Source organism: Felis catus, chromosome C1 (assembly GCF_018350175.1).
Source record: "Felis catus isolate Fca126 chromosome C1, F.catus_Fca126_mat1.0, whole genome shotgun sequence".
Taxonomy (NCBI): Eukaryota; Metazoa; Chordata; class Mammalia; order Carnivora; family Felidae; genus Felis; species Felis catus.
Window position 1 is genome coordinate 15,537,015 of NC_058375.1, and position 15,570 is coordinate 15,552,584.

A 15,570-nucleotide genomic window follows, 5' to 3' on the forward strand; every position below is an offset into this window, starting at 1 on the left:
TGGAAGGACGCGGCCCGATGGCCAGGCTGTCCCTCTCTCTCTCTCTCTCTCTCTCTGCAGTGTTTGCATCCCTGATCTCCAGCCTCACTTGCTTACATATGTTCAAGCTTTTTCCTCTTTAATTGAATTCTTAAAAATCTCAAAACCCATTTTGCAGGTGAAGGAAATGAGCCTCACAGTGGTTACTCAGCTTCTCCCAGGTGACAGGGATTTACTGCTGGGAGCCAAGATTAAACCCAGGCAGTTGGAGCTGGGGCTGACCTTTTCGGTTTGCAGCTTCTCTTCCCACCTACTTCCCATCCTACTCCCAAGCTTGACCTCCCCACCTTCCATCCCAGGCGTCTCTGCCTCTGCGTCTTTGCACAGGTGAGGAAGCAGAGACCCCAGCATCAGTCACCCTGTGTGTGTGTTTGCTGCTCTCCCTTAACAAGCGCCTTTACATCACCATTACCTCACGGGAGCTGGGTGAGGTGGGCATCATCAGCCCCATTTCACAGGTGCAGAAACAGAGAAGTGATTTCCTTCAAATACACAGTATTTCAAATACACAATATTAGGCAAGTATGAAAGTAGAGGACCCCTGGGAGTTGCAGCCAAAACATGAGTTAGCACCCACCCCATCAGGCCTGGAGAAGGAGGGGGGTAGCTGCAGCTTCAGGAAAGGGGGTAAATCTCAACCTCACCGGGACCCTTCCCCTCTATAGAACAAAAGTCTTAGGCTGCTAGGGACAGGCAGCAAACCCTTAACCCCAGGGCTCATGTGAAGGCCCGCTGCAGTAGGTGGGGGGAGGGAGGGAAGGGCAGGAAACCATCCTGTACCAGGATCCTACACCTATGCTATTACAGGATCACTGGGGAAGCCTCAGCCCTAAGACCAGGAATGCAGAGTTTGCCTAAGACTGAGGCTGCACCAGGACAACAGACCATCCCCCTTCCCCCAGGCTAGTAAGCATCAGGTAATACACAACAGCAACCCAAGTGATGCAGTGGAAAGCCCAGGGGTGGGGCAGGAGTGCTAATAAAAATCCCTCCAGCAGCCTAGCCCCCATCCTTTTTTTTCTTTTCTTTTAAGTAAGCTCTCTGCCCAACAGTGGAGCTTGAACTTGTAACCTTGAGCTCAAGAGTCGCATGTTCTACCTACTAAGCCAGGGCACCCCACTAACCCTATCCTAAGCCTGAGGTGATGCTAGAAGAATTGGAAGCCAGTGGAGCAATGAAGGTGACCATAGCAACAAGAAAGTCCAAACCAGCTCAACCTTTGACTAAACTGACTTAAGCTTCTATACTAATTGTCTAGCAGAAGATGTATTGCCCATTTAATGCAATTTCCATTAATTCTATTTAATTTAGTGTCTACTATCCTAACACAAAATGTCATTCAGTCAAAAATCATAATACACTAAAGAGCGAGGAAAAAACCATCCACTGTCAATAAACAAAGGAATCAACCAAGCCAGACTCAGAAATGATTCAGTTGTTGAAACAATTAGACAAAGGCTTAAAATTTCTTTTTTGATTTTTAAAATGTTTTATTTTTATTTTTGAGAGAGACAGCTTGAGCAGGGAAGGGGCAGAGAGAGGGGGACAGCAGTAAACCCAATGTGGGGCTCGAACCTATGAATTACGAGATCATGACCTGAGCTGAAGTCAGATAGATGCTCAACCACCTGAGCCACCCAGGTGTCCCTTTAAATTAAAAAAAAAATGGGAGGGGGTAATATTTATTTATTTTTAAGAGAGAGAAAGACAGAGTATGAGTGGAGGAGGAGCAGAGAGAGGGAGACACAGAATCCGAAGCAGCCTTTCAGGCTCTGAGCTGTCGGCACATAGCCCGATGCAGGGCTTGAACCCATGAACTAAGAGATCATGACCTGAGCCAAAGCCAGACGCTTAACTGACCAAGCCACCCAGGCGCCCCTAAAGATTTTCTTTTTAAGTAATCTCTACATCCAACATGGGGCTTGAACTCACAACACTGAGATCAAGAGTCATATACTCCACTGATTGAGCCACCTGGACACCTGATGAGCTGATAGTTTTGGGTGGAGCCCAGAACATAAGAAGGCTCTGCAACAGGTCTTAGGCTGGTTGGGCCGTGTGATCCAGCAGGTCCCACGGAGCTTTGAGTATTACTGGCAGAGAGAAACGGTAGGTGCCTACAGCTGAATCCTAGCACAGACCCTCCGGATTTTGGAACTCAGCCCTTCCAACTTGAGTGGATATCTACACTGTTTTTGAGAAACAACTTTTGGCTTGCAACTGGGCACATGACCATGGGCCCCCACGTTACCACACAATCTGAGCTGCTCATCATGGATTGGTTATTGTCTGATCCACCAAGCCAGAAAAGTGGGTGGTACACTCATTATCAAATTGGGCTTGTATATTTGACACTGGGCTTGAGGAAAGCCCCGAAGATGCAAGTAATTGTATGAGGAAGTGGCCCAAATACCCACAACCCTTACTCCCACTACATTACCTTCTCTCTCCAAGCCCACCCTTATGGCCTTCTGGAGTGCTGTTACAAGTTGGCTTTTGTCTTAGGTAGAGAGGATTGATGTGTCATTCCGTGCATAGATCTCCATCACTGTTGTATCTTCGTTGTGAAACGTGGCTTTTAGCATTACAACGTATCTCTCTTTGTCTCACTAAATGTTTTATTTTGGTTGAATTCTGGTATCAGGGTTGCAGACCGTGCTTTCTTGTTTCCATTTGTCTCATAAATCTGTGCCCATCCCTTCACTCTTCCCTGTTTCTCTGTGTTTTGGTTGTGTCTCTTGTATAAACCATAGAACTGAGTTTTGCTTTTGAGTCTTTTTTTTTTTTTTGTAAGTCAGCTCTACACCCAACATGGGGCTTGAACTCAGGACCCTGAGATCAAGAGTTGTATGCTCCACCGATGGAGCCAGCCAGGTGCCCCTTTATGAGCCAATTTTAAAATAATTTTCAGGGGCGCCTGGCTGGCTCTGTTGTTAGAGCGTTGGACTCCTGATCTCTGGGTTGTGAGTTCAAGTCCCATGTTGGGTGTACAGATTACTTAAAAATAAAATCTTTAAAACTAATAATAACAATTTTAATAAGTGAGTCAAGCCCATTCAGTTACTATTTTTTTAAGTTTTATTTATTTACGTACTCTACACCCAACGTGGGGCTTGAACTCGTAACTCCAAAATCAAGAGTCACCTGCTCCACCGACTGAGCCAGCCAGGCGCCCCAAGTTTCTGTATTTGATTTAAGGTGTTTTCCCATATCCCCACCTGCTTGAGGATATTTAATTCAGTCTAGAGTATCATGTTACAGTTTTCTTCAGCTTTTTTTTTTATTTTGGGAAGATAATTTTTATCAGTTTGAAATGCTCTGAATTTGTATTTCTTTTCTTTTTTCTAAGACCTTTTTTTTAAAAAAGTAATCTCTACACCCAACATGGGGCTCAAACTTACAACCTTGAGATCGAGAGTCACATGCTCTATCGACTGAGCCAGCGAGGTGCCCCTATTTGTATCTTTTTAAAGATGGCTGTGCTTACCCAAAGTTATAAACACATCCTGCTATATTTTATCTAATACTCTTATGATTATATAAAAGCATATGAAGCTTAGGTTTCTAGTTCATGTAGAATTTATTGCTGTGACTGTGTGTGAGAGTTGTGTGAGGGAGGTGAGGTCAAGATTCATTTTTTCCCAAGTGGATGTCCTAACATCCACTTGTTAGATGGCTCACCATTTCTCAGCTGATTTAAAGGGCTTCCTTTATCCTATACTAATACCCACATATACAGAGAATTGTTTCTGGCTCTCCCCAAAATTCCAGTCATTCCATTCCTCTATCTGTACACACCAGCAGCACACTTTATCATTTACTATAAGTTTATAACAGATACTGACAGGCCAGCTCCCTCATTGTTCTTTTTCAGAATGGTCTTGGCCATTGCACATTTTCTCCTCCGTGTGAGTTGGCTTATCACGTGCCATGAAAAATGATCTTGGAGTTTTGGTTGAGAGAATGCTGAAATTATAGATTAACTTGTGGGAACACCGACACTTTGCATTACAGTGAACCTTTCCATTCATGACCAGGGTGTTCCCCTGTGTTTAATTCAGGTCTTCTTACATGTTCTTCAGTAAAAAGTCTTATAGTTTTCTCCATAAAGGTCTGGCCCATTTCAAATTGGGTTTATAATTGTCCTAGATTCCTTAAAGTTTAGTGTCTTCTTCAGTCCCTCTGATGGGGTTTTGGGGTGATGGGGGGCGGGGTTCAGAGCTGACAGCCAAGAAGGAATCCTTGAAGATGTCTTTGGTGCAAAAAGGTGATTTTATTAAAGCACGGGGACAGGACCCGTGGGCAGAAAGAACTGCACTGGGGTTATGAAAAATGATTGATTATATACCTTCAGGTTGGGAGGGGTTTAAGGACAGCGTAAGTCTCTAAGGAATTTTGGAAGCAAGGTTTCCAGGACCTTGAGGGGCTAGCTGTTGTTAGGAAAACATCATTTATTACTGTTCGGTAAAACCTCAGTCATGAGACCCTTCAGATATATATCAGGGGCCGTATCCTTGGAGTATAATTGCCAACATATACTTGGGGGCTAAAGATAAAGGAAGTTTGCAAAGGAATTTTTATGTGTTTAGGGACACTCACAGAATCCTGGGGCAGGATAATGTTAGGTCAAGATTCCCTTTTGCCCCTAGCAAGGTGTCATCATCGAGGCCACTGAGCTCCTGGAGGGAGGTCACTCTGCCTGTTTCAGGACTCTTCAGTGGGCTGTAGGCAGTAAGGGAATTTAATTTTTCATTTGCCTTTGTTTCCCATATCACCGTGGCAAGCACCTAAACCCCCTTCCCTCTTGATGAGGGTGATATTAGGCCTCCAAGAAATGGCGTCTATAGATTTCTGGAGAATAGGTTATGGATAAGATTGCCTTTTTCTTGCAGTTTACTAAGTTATCTGTAAACTGAAGGAGACTCCTGTCCTGCATGACTGTGATCTCTATCAGTCAACCATCTGCTTTCTTTCCTTTCCCCTGTTCTGGGGCAGCCAGGATTGTCTGAGGAATATCACACATATCTCACCTTGGGGGGAGGGGTGTTGTTAGCCTGTACTTTGCCCTCAGCTTGCCTTATGCTCCCTCATTACCTCCCTTCTGCAGTTCTTCAGCCCTCCCAGAGGGCCCCTGCTGAGCCTCTTTGCTCACACAATTACTCACTGCTAGAAGTCCCATAGTTTCAACTTGCTTTCTAGTGGCATCTGGCAAGCATTTTCATCTTTTCAACTGTAGGATAAACCCCTGTAGGGTCAGGCTGGGGTTTTAATTCCTGCTTGGGGGTGGGGGCTTGCACTGAGCTGAGAGGTAAGACCAGCTGCTACAAGGAAGGAAGGGGAGGAGCAAGGGGCCCCAGGGCTCAGAGGAGGAGAGAGGGAAGGGCCTGTTCATTGGGTCACTGGGAAAAGGGGAGGAGCAGGAAGACAGCCCTCTGCAGGGAAAAATGGCATCTCTCTTCGGCACCTCAGTGTGTGCTTGTGTGTGTGTGTGTGTGTGTGTGTGTGTCCCCAGGCCATCATTATTCCTTAGGAGCCTCTCCTATTTTCCCAGGCAGCTCCTTGCCAGCAGCCTGAGTTCAGAACTCAGCTCTGCCCCCATTCCCCTCTGATCTGGGTGCTAAAGCACCTGTCTTAGGAAATTGCTGAGAGTATTCAAGGAGAGGATGTGCAAGGACACGGCACACAGCTTGATTCGCGGTAGGCACACATGTGGGAGCTTTCAGAAAAAATGCATATGTTCATTCATTCATTCATTCATTGGCAAGGGTGTATGGAGGACATTCTAATCTGAGGGACAGGCAGGGAAGGACAGGGGCTATTGAAGGTGCAGAAAGGAGGCTCAAGGTGGCAAGGGGGAGCTCTGGCGGGGGCAATTTGAGCAGAGCCCAGGTCCTAGGGCAAGTAAATGCAGTGAAGGGGAGTGATGTGATCTTTAAATAGGTTGCTCTCCTAAAGACAGTTGGAGGGGATAAGGCTGAGCTGTCCAGATGAGAGACACTGGGTTATGTATAAGCTCATGTACGCGTGGGGCAGGCACACACCTAGTGTGAATGTTGTGAGGGGTTCAAAGTGTATCACTGTCTCTCAAGCATCCGCACATCTCCCCAGTATTTGTGGGTCACAACAAAGAGAAGACAGAGAAAAATGTCCATTTTACAGCTAGAGAAATAGAGTCTAAGACAAATGACTTATTCCTTTTAAAGCAAGGCAGGTTGAGGGGTTTTGCCCCTTGAATAGGTGCTTGCTCAGGTCATCACTCTGTCCAGTTCAAAGTATGAGCACCAATTCTCCCCCTTCAGAATTGAAGGCTCAGCTGAAGTCTCTGCTCTCCAGCAAGTTTTCCCTGGTCACCCCAGCCCACTGGGCTTGTTTTCTCTGGCATTAGTGTGTTGTGGGATGGCTCCCTTAATGATATATTACTTATGACTATTTGTCCGTTCAGCCATTCTTCCATTCATCCACTTATCCATCCATCCATCCATCCATCCATCCATCCACCTACCCACTTATCCATATACCTATCTATGCATCCATCCATCACCCATTTCCCAACCATGCACCCACCCACCCACCCATTCCCCATCCATCCATCCATCAATCCATCCATCCATCAATCCATCCATCCACTTATCCATCCATCCACTTATCCATCCATCCACCTACCCACCCATACATCTACCTACCTCCCCATCCATCCATCACCCATTCCCCTACCCACCCATCCATCCATGCATTCTCCTATCCATCCATCTACCCACCCACTCCTCCATCCATCCATCCATCCATCATCTACCTGTGCACCCATCAATCCACTCACCCACATACTTACCCAACAGTCACTGAGCCCTACTCCATCACTGGTCTGTGTCAGGCACTGGGCTGCTGGAGATGGTACAGACACCTTCACAGCCTAGAGAATTGGAACCTCTGTGTTATGAGTTGAGTTGTGTCCCCTCAAATTCGTACATTGAAGTTGTAACCCTCAGTTCCTCAGAATATGATCTTATAGGATCACTGCAGATGTAATTAGTTAAAATGAGGTTATCAGGGTGGGCCCTGATCTAATATGACTGGTGTCCTTATAAAAAGGCGGGGGGGTGGGGGGAGATTCAGACACATACCAGACGTGCACACAGGGAGAACACCATGTAAAGATGGAGGCAGAGATTGGTGATGCTTCTATAAGCCAAGGAGTGCCAAAGATGGCCAGCAAATTGCCAGAAGCTAGGCAAGAGGCCTGGAACAGATTCTTCCTCCCATTCTTCAGAAGGATCAACTTTGTTGACCCCTTGATCTTGCACTCTAGCCTCCAGAACTGTGAGACAATAAATTTTTGTTGCAATAAGCCACCAAGTTTGTGGTACTCTGTTACGGCAGGCCCTGGCACTAATACATTCTGGTAGGAGAGCGAAGCCTGTGTGATCCTACCTGATCTGGCCTGGAGGTCAGGAAGGGCTTCCTAGAAGAAGTTATGCTGAGCTGGGCATTGAAGGATGAGTAGGAGTGTATCAGGCAGAGAAGTCAGAGAACATTCTAGGGAGAAGGAAGAATGTATGCAAAAACTCAGGAGGAGGCATGAGTATATGTCAGACACTTTTCCTTGAACTTCTCTGATTTCATCTACTGTCTGCCCTGCCAAGCATCTGAGGCCTGGAAACCCACTGCCGACACCCTTTGCTCCAAGATAACAGAAAATTCAATTTTTCTAGGATGCCCCTTGGGCACAGTGGGGACATGCATCATTGTCACTAGCAGGGAGTGCTCACATGATCATATTGATGGAGGAAGGACAGCCAGATGGGCACAGGCACTGAGTAACCTTCTGGCACTTGTCAGGGTCCAAGTCCTCTGCTCTGGGGAGGGGTGCAGCTGGCCCCCATGCACATGCGACGGTGTGCAGCTCTGTGCTGGCCAGGAGCCCTCCCATAGCCTCCAAGCACTGTCCTCGGAGGCCACACACTCAGTCACATGGCGCTCGGTACAAGTCGTTTATTTCAGTTACAATAGTGCCACGCCGAAACTACAGTAGCACAAAACGTAAGAATACAAAAAATAGATTCCCAGCCCCAAACCCCACATCCAAGTAGCCGCAGAGAAGCCAGACCTATGGCTCCCGGGCCTCAGGGGAGGGGTCTCTCACGGGGCAGCTGTCCACCTCCTCAGCCTTGTTTTCAGCTCGGCAGGGACAGTGGGGGTGATCCCTTTGCTTCTGTCCCTGCTGGGCCTGAGCCCTCCTCCCCCTTGGCCCCTGCCTATTCCCAGGACACCCTGAAGAAATGAATGTAGTCTACATTCCCTCTGGCTGGACCCTCAGCCCTGGGACACTTGCTTCTGGTTGGGAGGTCCCAGCCCAAGGTGAGGACAGACAACCCTGAGGACTGTGACCGCCCACGGGGAAGGCGGGAAGGCAGGACGAGGGGGCTAGAGGAGGTACCTGGAGGGCACTAGGGCTGGGAAATCCAAACTCTGTGTGGAAGCCCCCAACTCTAGCTCCTTCTCTGGCTCCTGTCCTACGTCTCTGAAAAGTGACCAGGACTGCTGCTTGCAGGGACCAGGGGCCTCATCTGGACCCCACCCCACCTCAGTGCCGAGGCTGATCTGGCTGGCCCTCTGGGGCAGGGAGGATTCTAACTTCCGGGGCGAGGTGACGGGGCACAACCAGGCCGTGGGCTGCCGAGAAGGGAGAGCCAGTGTGAGCACTGGCTGCTCTGGCCTCAGTCACAGGTGCCTGCTTCCCCCAGAGAGAGCTCCTGCACCACAGTTTCAAGGAGGGAAGCCACTCCTGGTTCCCTGACCCCACAGGCTAGACTGATCACATTGGGGGAACCTTTTCCTCAGTCTGCCTTGGCTGAAAACATCTCCAGATGAGGAGTCCCTCTAGTTACAAGTATCGTCTCGATTCAACCCAAGGGGCTGAGGGTGGGATGGGGCTCAGGGCAAGTTCAGGAGTCCTTCAGATTCCTGACCTTGGTGCCACTGCCCTGTAGGCTAGAGCTCCCAGGGCGCCGTGAGGGGCAGCTCTGTGGGCACTGGGAGTAGGGGGTATGGCCTTGCATTATAGTCAGGACACTTGAAGGCTTCACTGAGGAAGCAAAGGGGCACCTGGTAGGGGGTTGTCTCCTTGGGGTAGAGCCTGGGCTGCAGCCTCAGATAAGGCACTAGAGATGGAGGGCGGGCAGGCGGGGCTGCATGTGGTCCCTGGAGCCAAGCCCAGGCCAGGGGTGCAGGACGGAGCTCAGAGGGAGGATCTGGGCCCTGTGGGACAGGAGAGCGGTCTTCTCTTTTCTCCTTCCTCTGCAGAAACGGGTCAGCAAGGCAGACCCTGGAGTGGCCGGGCTGGGAGGGCTGCTGTAGACAGGGAACCAGACCCTGGGACACACATGCAGCGGCCAGAAGAGGGACAGAGAGGGGCTATCTACGGCACGGCAGAGAGGATCTGATGGAGGGCCAGGTCTTGCAGGCCTTCTGCTGTCCAGGCCCAGGGCATCGGGGTGCCCCAAGATGGGTTTGAAGGCCATGACCTGGCCTCATCCTGTTGCAGCCATCAATTCCCTGCTGCAACTTTGGGGATCAGACCGTCCTAGTTGGGGTTCCCACTGTTGGACTCTGGGGACAGAGGCAGGCAAGCTGTGAGGGGCGGTGCCCATGAGCTGGCCTCTGCCCCTTCCTGGCCTCCACACCTCTCCTCTCTACACCCTGTGACTGCAAAACCAGGTGACAGAGGCTGAAACTGTAAATGCCAAGGGATGGGCAGCTCTCTACTTGGGGACGCGCTCAGTGGCTGGGGATGGCTGCCTCAGGCGACCTCACGGCGAGTGAGGAGGAGAGGGGTAAATCAGTGGGGCTTCCCTTATCCACAGGTTATTTAGAAAAACAGAATATAATAAATATACCAATCCTTTCCTTAAAAAAAAAAAAGTGTTTTAAATTCATTATTTCCCTGAACATTTCCAGTGTATTCCACAATGTTTAAAAAATAGTTTCCCCAAAAATATATCTTTAAAGCATTTGACACAGTGGCATTTCTGGTGCTTCTGGCTCCGGATGTGGGCGGGGGGTTGCGTCCACTGCCCTTGTCAGCGTGGGGCCCAGGCCTGGTGAGCAACCAGCCTGATACCCAAATGCCCACTGGAGTTGACGCACATGTGCCTGGGATGCCAGGGTCTTCACAGGGGATCAAATCTCGGATTGTGTTGAGAACCCACATCGTAGGCTCAGTTCCGGCTGAAAACCCTCCAGTGCGGGGTAGGGGGGCCCTGGGTGGCCAGGGGGGCGGGGCGGTGCCCTGGACGCTGGATTGAGAGATGGCCTTGTTGGCCCCACCTGGGGGCTCATCCTCTGTCTCGGCTCCAGGTGCTCCCACCCTCACCAGACTTCGCACTTGTGATGAGGGTTCATGGGCGAGCCAGGGGGGCAGTGGAAGTGTTCTGAGAACTCCTTGGAGTTGGAGACGGAGCCAATGACCCGGAAGCGGGAGGGGCTGTGAGGATCGGTGATGAGGCCTTCGTGGGAGCTCTCGGGCGTGCGGACAGAGCACCAGACCTTTGTGAGGCAACAAAGGAGAAGCTGGGTCACTATGGGGCCCTGAGGCCGCCAGACTGCCCCCATCCGCGGCAGTAGGGGGATGGGCCCCCCCTGGTTCTGAGAGCCTGGGGAGTCAGCTGGGGCTGCTGAGCGTGTGGGGCAGAGACGCTGGGCTGGGATGTCCCCCATCCCAGCATCCTCTACTGCAGTTACCTGGGTCTGTCCTGGGCCTCTGCATTAGATTTCATCTGAACAAAGGGTTCTGCCCTAAAACCAGTCTGAAAACCTTGAACTGAGTCCACATCACTCACCTCCTGGGCAGAACAAAAAACTGTTTATGGCTCTGGGCACCAACAGAAGACTATTCATTAATGCCAACTCAAGGGACATCCTGGGGCATTTTGAGTTTAGGAAACTTCTAGAACCCCTGAAGCAGGAGGCCCTTAGCACTTACCTGTCCTCTCATCTACCTGATACTGGAGACCTTTTAATGGCATTCACTGGATTTCTCTAATGGCAGGAAGCTCACCTTACAAACTGGATGCCCGATGGACGGGCCAATGAACTAGAAGGTTATCAATTGAGGGGAACTTGCCTTTTGACTCTCAGAGCTCTTGGAGCTTCAAGATGGCAGAATGTGCCTGCGTTTGGCGTTTTTTTCCTCTAACAAACTCACCTGTGCAAAGCCCAGGAAGAAGAGCTGGTTATTGGTGAGGCCCAGGGTGGGCAATGTCTGCTCAGCCCCGTTCTTCTCCACCCAGTTCTGGTAGGCCTGGGAGCAGAGAAAACAAAGCTCAGCGGCTCCCTCGACACAGGAGCAAACAGGGCGACAATGGAGGGCCAGTGCGGGAGATCCCGGGAAGCTCTACCCTGCTGGGGCGAGGACTCACACTGCGGAGTCTGGGTCTCGGCTCAGGCTAGAGGAGTGATCTTCACCCGCACTCATCCTGAAGGGGAGCACGTTCAACCCTAGGCTTAGATACCACCGACACGCCCACAGCTCTCAAGTGCCTCCTTCCAGCTCCAGCCTCTTCCCTGACTTGTTTATTCAACTGCTTCAGCTGGATTTCCACGATGCATCCCAGAGCTAACATGGCACAGCAGAATGAGAGGTTGTACACGCACACGCACACGCACATGCACGTGCACGCGCATACGCCTTCCCACCACAGTAAATGGTACCACCAACCGCCTAGTTACTCAGACTCCAGCCCCAGAGTTCTTTGAGCTTCTCTTTTTTTCTTTCTTCCTTTTGTTTTTTTTTTAAAGATTTTATTTTGGGGGCGCCTGGGTGGCTCCGTTGGTTGAGCATTCAACTCTTGATTTCAGCTCAAGTCATGATCTCACATTTCGTAGGATCGAGCCCCACGTCGGGCTCTGTGCTGACAGCACGGAACCTGCTTGGGATTCTTTCTCTCTTCCTTTCTTTCTGTGCCTCCCCTGCTCTCTCTCCCTCTCTCTCTCAGAATAAATAAATAATTTAAAAAAGATTTTATTAAAAAATTTTTAATATTTATTCTTGAGAGAGAGACAGAGAGACAGAGCATGAGTGGGGGGAGGAGCAGAGAGAGAGGGAGACACAGAATCCGAAGCAGGCTCCAGGCTCTGAGCCGTCAGCACAGAGTCCAATGCGGGGCTCAAACTCACGAACTGCAAGATTATGACCTGAGCGAAAGTCGGACGCTTAACCGACTGAGCCAGGTGCCCCAGATTTTATCGTTAAGTAACCTCTACGTTCAATGTGGGGCTCGAACTCACAACCCCGAGATCAAGTGTCACACACTCTTCTGACCGAGGGAGCCAGGCCCCCTGAGCTTCTCTTTCAATCATCCAAACAATCCAAATCTGACCACTTCTTACCCTTGCCATGGCTTTATCCCTTCTCTTGCCGGATAATCTCACAACAGCTTTCTGACTAGACTCCTTGCCTCGAGCTGGTCCAATTCCAATCCCCTCCTGACACAGCATCTTAAGCCATCCTCATAAAGTGGGGGTTGGCAAACTTTCCCGTGAAGTAAATAGTTTCAGTTTTGGAGGCCAAAGGGTCTAGCTGAAACTACTCAGTTCTGGCAGCTGCAGACAACGTGGAAGTGAACGGGCCTGGCTGTGTCCCCCTAAATTTTTTATTTACAAAAACAGGCTGAAAGCTGCATTTGGCCCACAGGGTGTAGGTTTGCTGACCCTCGTTTTAAAGGATAAATTAGATCGTGTCATTCTTCTTTTTAAAAATCGTGCGGCAGCTCCCATTGTACAGAACAAAACCCAAGCTCCTTAAGCCGTTGACCCAGACCTGGTGAGCTCTGGTCCCGATCACTCCTCCAACATCCCCTCCCTCCGCTGCACCCCTGCCTGTCTTCCTGTCTTTGACCATGCCGGGCTGTGTCCATTTGCGCGTACTATTCTATTCCAGCTTTCCCTGCCTCTTCCTCGTCATTCAAGGTCTCAATTCCAATGTCATCCCCTCCAGAAGGCCTACCCTGACCACCCTCCCCCCTTAGTTTTCACTACCTTGCCCTATTTTATATTCTTCATCTTATCAGTACTTGAAATTATCTTATTTGTTTACTTGTGTATTGGCTTTCTTCCCCCTCCCCTGCCCCACAAAATTGTGAGTTTTGTGAGAGCACAACTCCTGTCTGTCTTGGCACAAAATCTCCAGTGCCTCAGGCAGCCCATGGGGGGCAGAAGGTTTTCAGTACATTTTCACTGACTCCTGGACTTCCGGCAGGTTACTGAGTGTTTCTGGGCTCAGTTTCCTCACCTGCAAAATGGGGCTGTAATACCTAATGGTAAAACTGTGGGGGTACTCAGCAGAGCCTGGCACATAATAAGGCCTCAATAAATGGCACCTCATTTATTTATTTCTGCTCTTACTGTCACGGTGAGAAGGAGGCTCTGTATTGCTCTTTTGAGAGACATCTCCTTCTCTTCTCGTGGCCTCTGCTCTCTCTCCCTTCCAGTTCAGCTGACCTTTCGGAGTGTCACTCTGTGCCCAACTTTCTTTAAAAAAAATTTTTTTTAAACATTTATTTACTTTTGAGAGACAGAGAGAGACAGAGCGAAGCAGGAGAGGGGCAGAGATAGAGGGAGACACAGAATCTGAAGCAGGCTTCAGACTCCGAGCTGTCAGCTCAGAGCCCGACGTGGGGCTCAAACCCAGGAACTGTGAGATCATGACCTGAGCTGAAGTCGGACTCTTAACCGACTGAGCCACCCAGATGCCCCTATCTGTGTCAACGTTCTGCCACGCCAGCGATGTAGGGAGTAGGTGTTCACAGTCAAGCACACTGGGGCTCGAGGAGGCTAAGTGACTTACTCCAGAGCCAGGACTTGAACCCGGAACTGGCTCCATGACGGTGTCCCTTCCCTCCCCTTCCCTCCCGGGTCCACTGCTGTCTGAATTAGTGGTGGCTTTCCTTGAAAAGGTCGTCAGGTAGGTCCAGCCTAAGCCCTCTCCTATGTCTCCTAGGTGGGCCAGACTCAAGGCTGGAAAGCCCTCTGTGTGCCACGCTCTGTGCTAGGGACTTCCGCAAGCTTCTCCATCAGTTCTTGCCCATTTTGCAGACGGGGAAACAGCTCATGGAGTGGCTACAGTTTGCCCAAGCTGGTCTCTAATGACCCTTTACTGAGGAGACGCCTGCACAGACCCAGACTTGGGCCGGGGCATGTGCGGGGGGTGAGCTCTTACCCGATAGGCCGCCTTGAGGCCCCCGTTGTCGGCGATGTTCTCCCCGAGGGTGTGCCGGCCGTTCACTGGCTCCCCGTTCACACTGTAGTTGCTGTACTGGCCCACCATGCACTCGGTCTGCTGCTTGAAAGCCTCCACGGACGAGTTCTTCCACCAGGGCCGAAGGTTTCCATCCTTGTCGTACTCTCGTCCTGTGGGTTCAGAAGGGAGCGTCAGGTCAAGGGGAAGGAGAGGCAGAGCTGGCACGCGTAGCTGTCTAACGGAGCCTCTCCTCCCAGTGAGAAATGGCTCCACCCGCCCACCTCCCTTCTACCCACCAGCACTGGGGAGATGGTGCCGGTCTGGGGGCCAGAGGAGCTGGGAGGATGAGCCAGGCGGGCTGGGTGGCAGGTGGGGGCGAGAGAATGGAGGAACGGGATGCGGGCCTAGGGTCAGCTTGTCCACAATTTCAGCGGAGCGGGAGTCCTTGTCAAGGCTGGCGAAGGGCCTTGTTCCCTGAGCCCAGGAAGGGGTACATGGAGTCAGCAGCACTGGGGTCACAGACAGGCCCCGGCCTCTAAAGTCCCGCCTCTTCCTTTTTGGCCTTGGAATCCCCAAGGCAGGAGGGAATGAGAATTCTGGACATTTTCTTTTTCTTTTTTTAAATTAAAAAAAAAATTTTTTTTTTCAACGTTTATTTATTTATTTGGGACAGAGAGAGACAGAGTATGAACGGGGGAGGGGCAGAGAGAGAGGGAGACACAGAATCGGAAACAGGCTCCAGGGTCCGAGCCATCAGCCCAGAGCCCGCCGCGGGGCTCGAACTCACGGACCGCGAGATCGTAACCTGGCTGAAGTCGGACGCTTAACCGACTGCGCCACCCAGGCGCCCCTGACATTTTCTGATGAGGAGGCGAATGACTTCAACTCCTCTGCTGGCGGTGGGGCCAGAGAAGTCTCTGGAGTGGAGGAGAAACTGTGCTCCCTGAGGACTACTAACACCCACTCCTGAGTATGGGACACCTTCCAGGAACCCCCTGTGTCTGACACAGTCCCCACAATCACCCCATGAGGTCAGAATTGCCATGCCCGCTTCACAGACAAGGACGAGGAGGCCTGGAGAGTGGCAGGACTTGTTAAAGTTCATTCAGATGACGGGAGGCAGGCCCAGGACCGAGAGCAAAGCAGAAGCAGTGGGGCCAGGAGTCAACGTGCCCGGTCTGAAGGGGGCCCCAGGGAGTCGTACCTTGATCATCAAAAGCATGAGTCAGCTCGTGGCCCACGACAACACCAATGCCACCAAAGTTTAAGGCCCTGGAGGGGAGGAAACAAGAGTGAGG

The 15,570-nt window shown here is 50.6% G+C and overlaps 1 protein-coding gene across 4 annotated transcripts in view; it reads right to left on the reverse strand.

Moving 5' to 3' along the window:
• Positions 1 to 8,013: 8,013 nt before the first annotated feature.
• ECE1 (endothelin converting enzyme 1) overlaps positions 8,014 to 15,570 on the reverse strand; it is a 116,616-nt gene continuing 109,059 nt past the window's right edge. For all 4 annotated transcript variants that reach the window (XM_045035241.1, XM_023258263.2, XM_045035242.1 and 1 more), the window contains exons 16-19: positions 15,477 to 15,544; positions 14,252 to 14,442; positions 11,240 to 11,335; positions 8,014 to 10,581 (exon numbers count right to left, since the gene is read on the reverse strand). In XM_045035241.1, the coding sequence (XP_044891176.1) occupies positions 10,405 to 10,581; positions 11,240 to 11,335; positions 14,252 to 14,442; positions 15,477 to 15,544 (532 nt within the window). In that variant the 3' untranslated portion in view covers positions 8,014 to 10,404. The remainder of the gene's footprint in view (positions 10,582 to 11,239; positions 11,336 to 14,251; positions 14,443 to 15,476; positions 15,545 to 15,570) is intronic.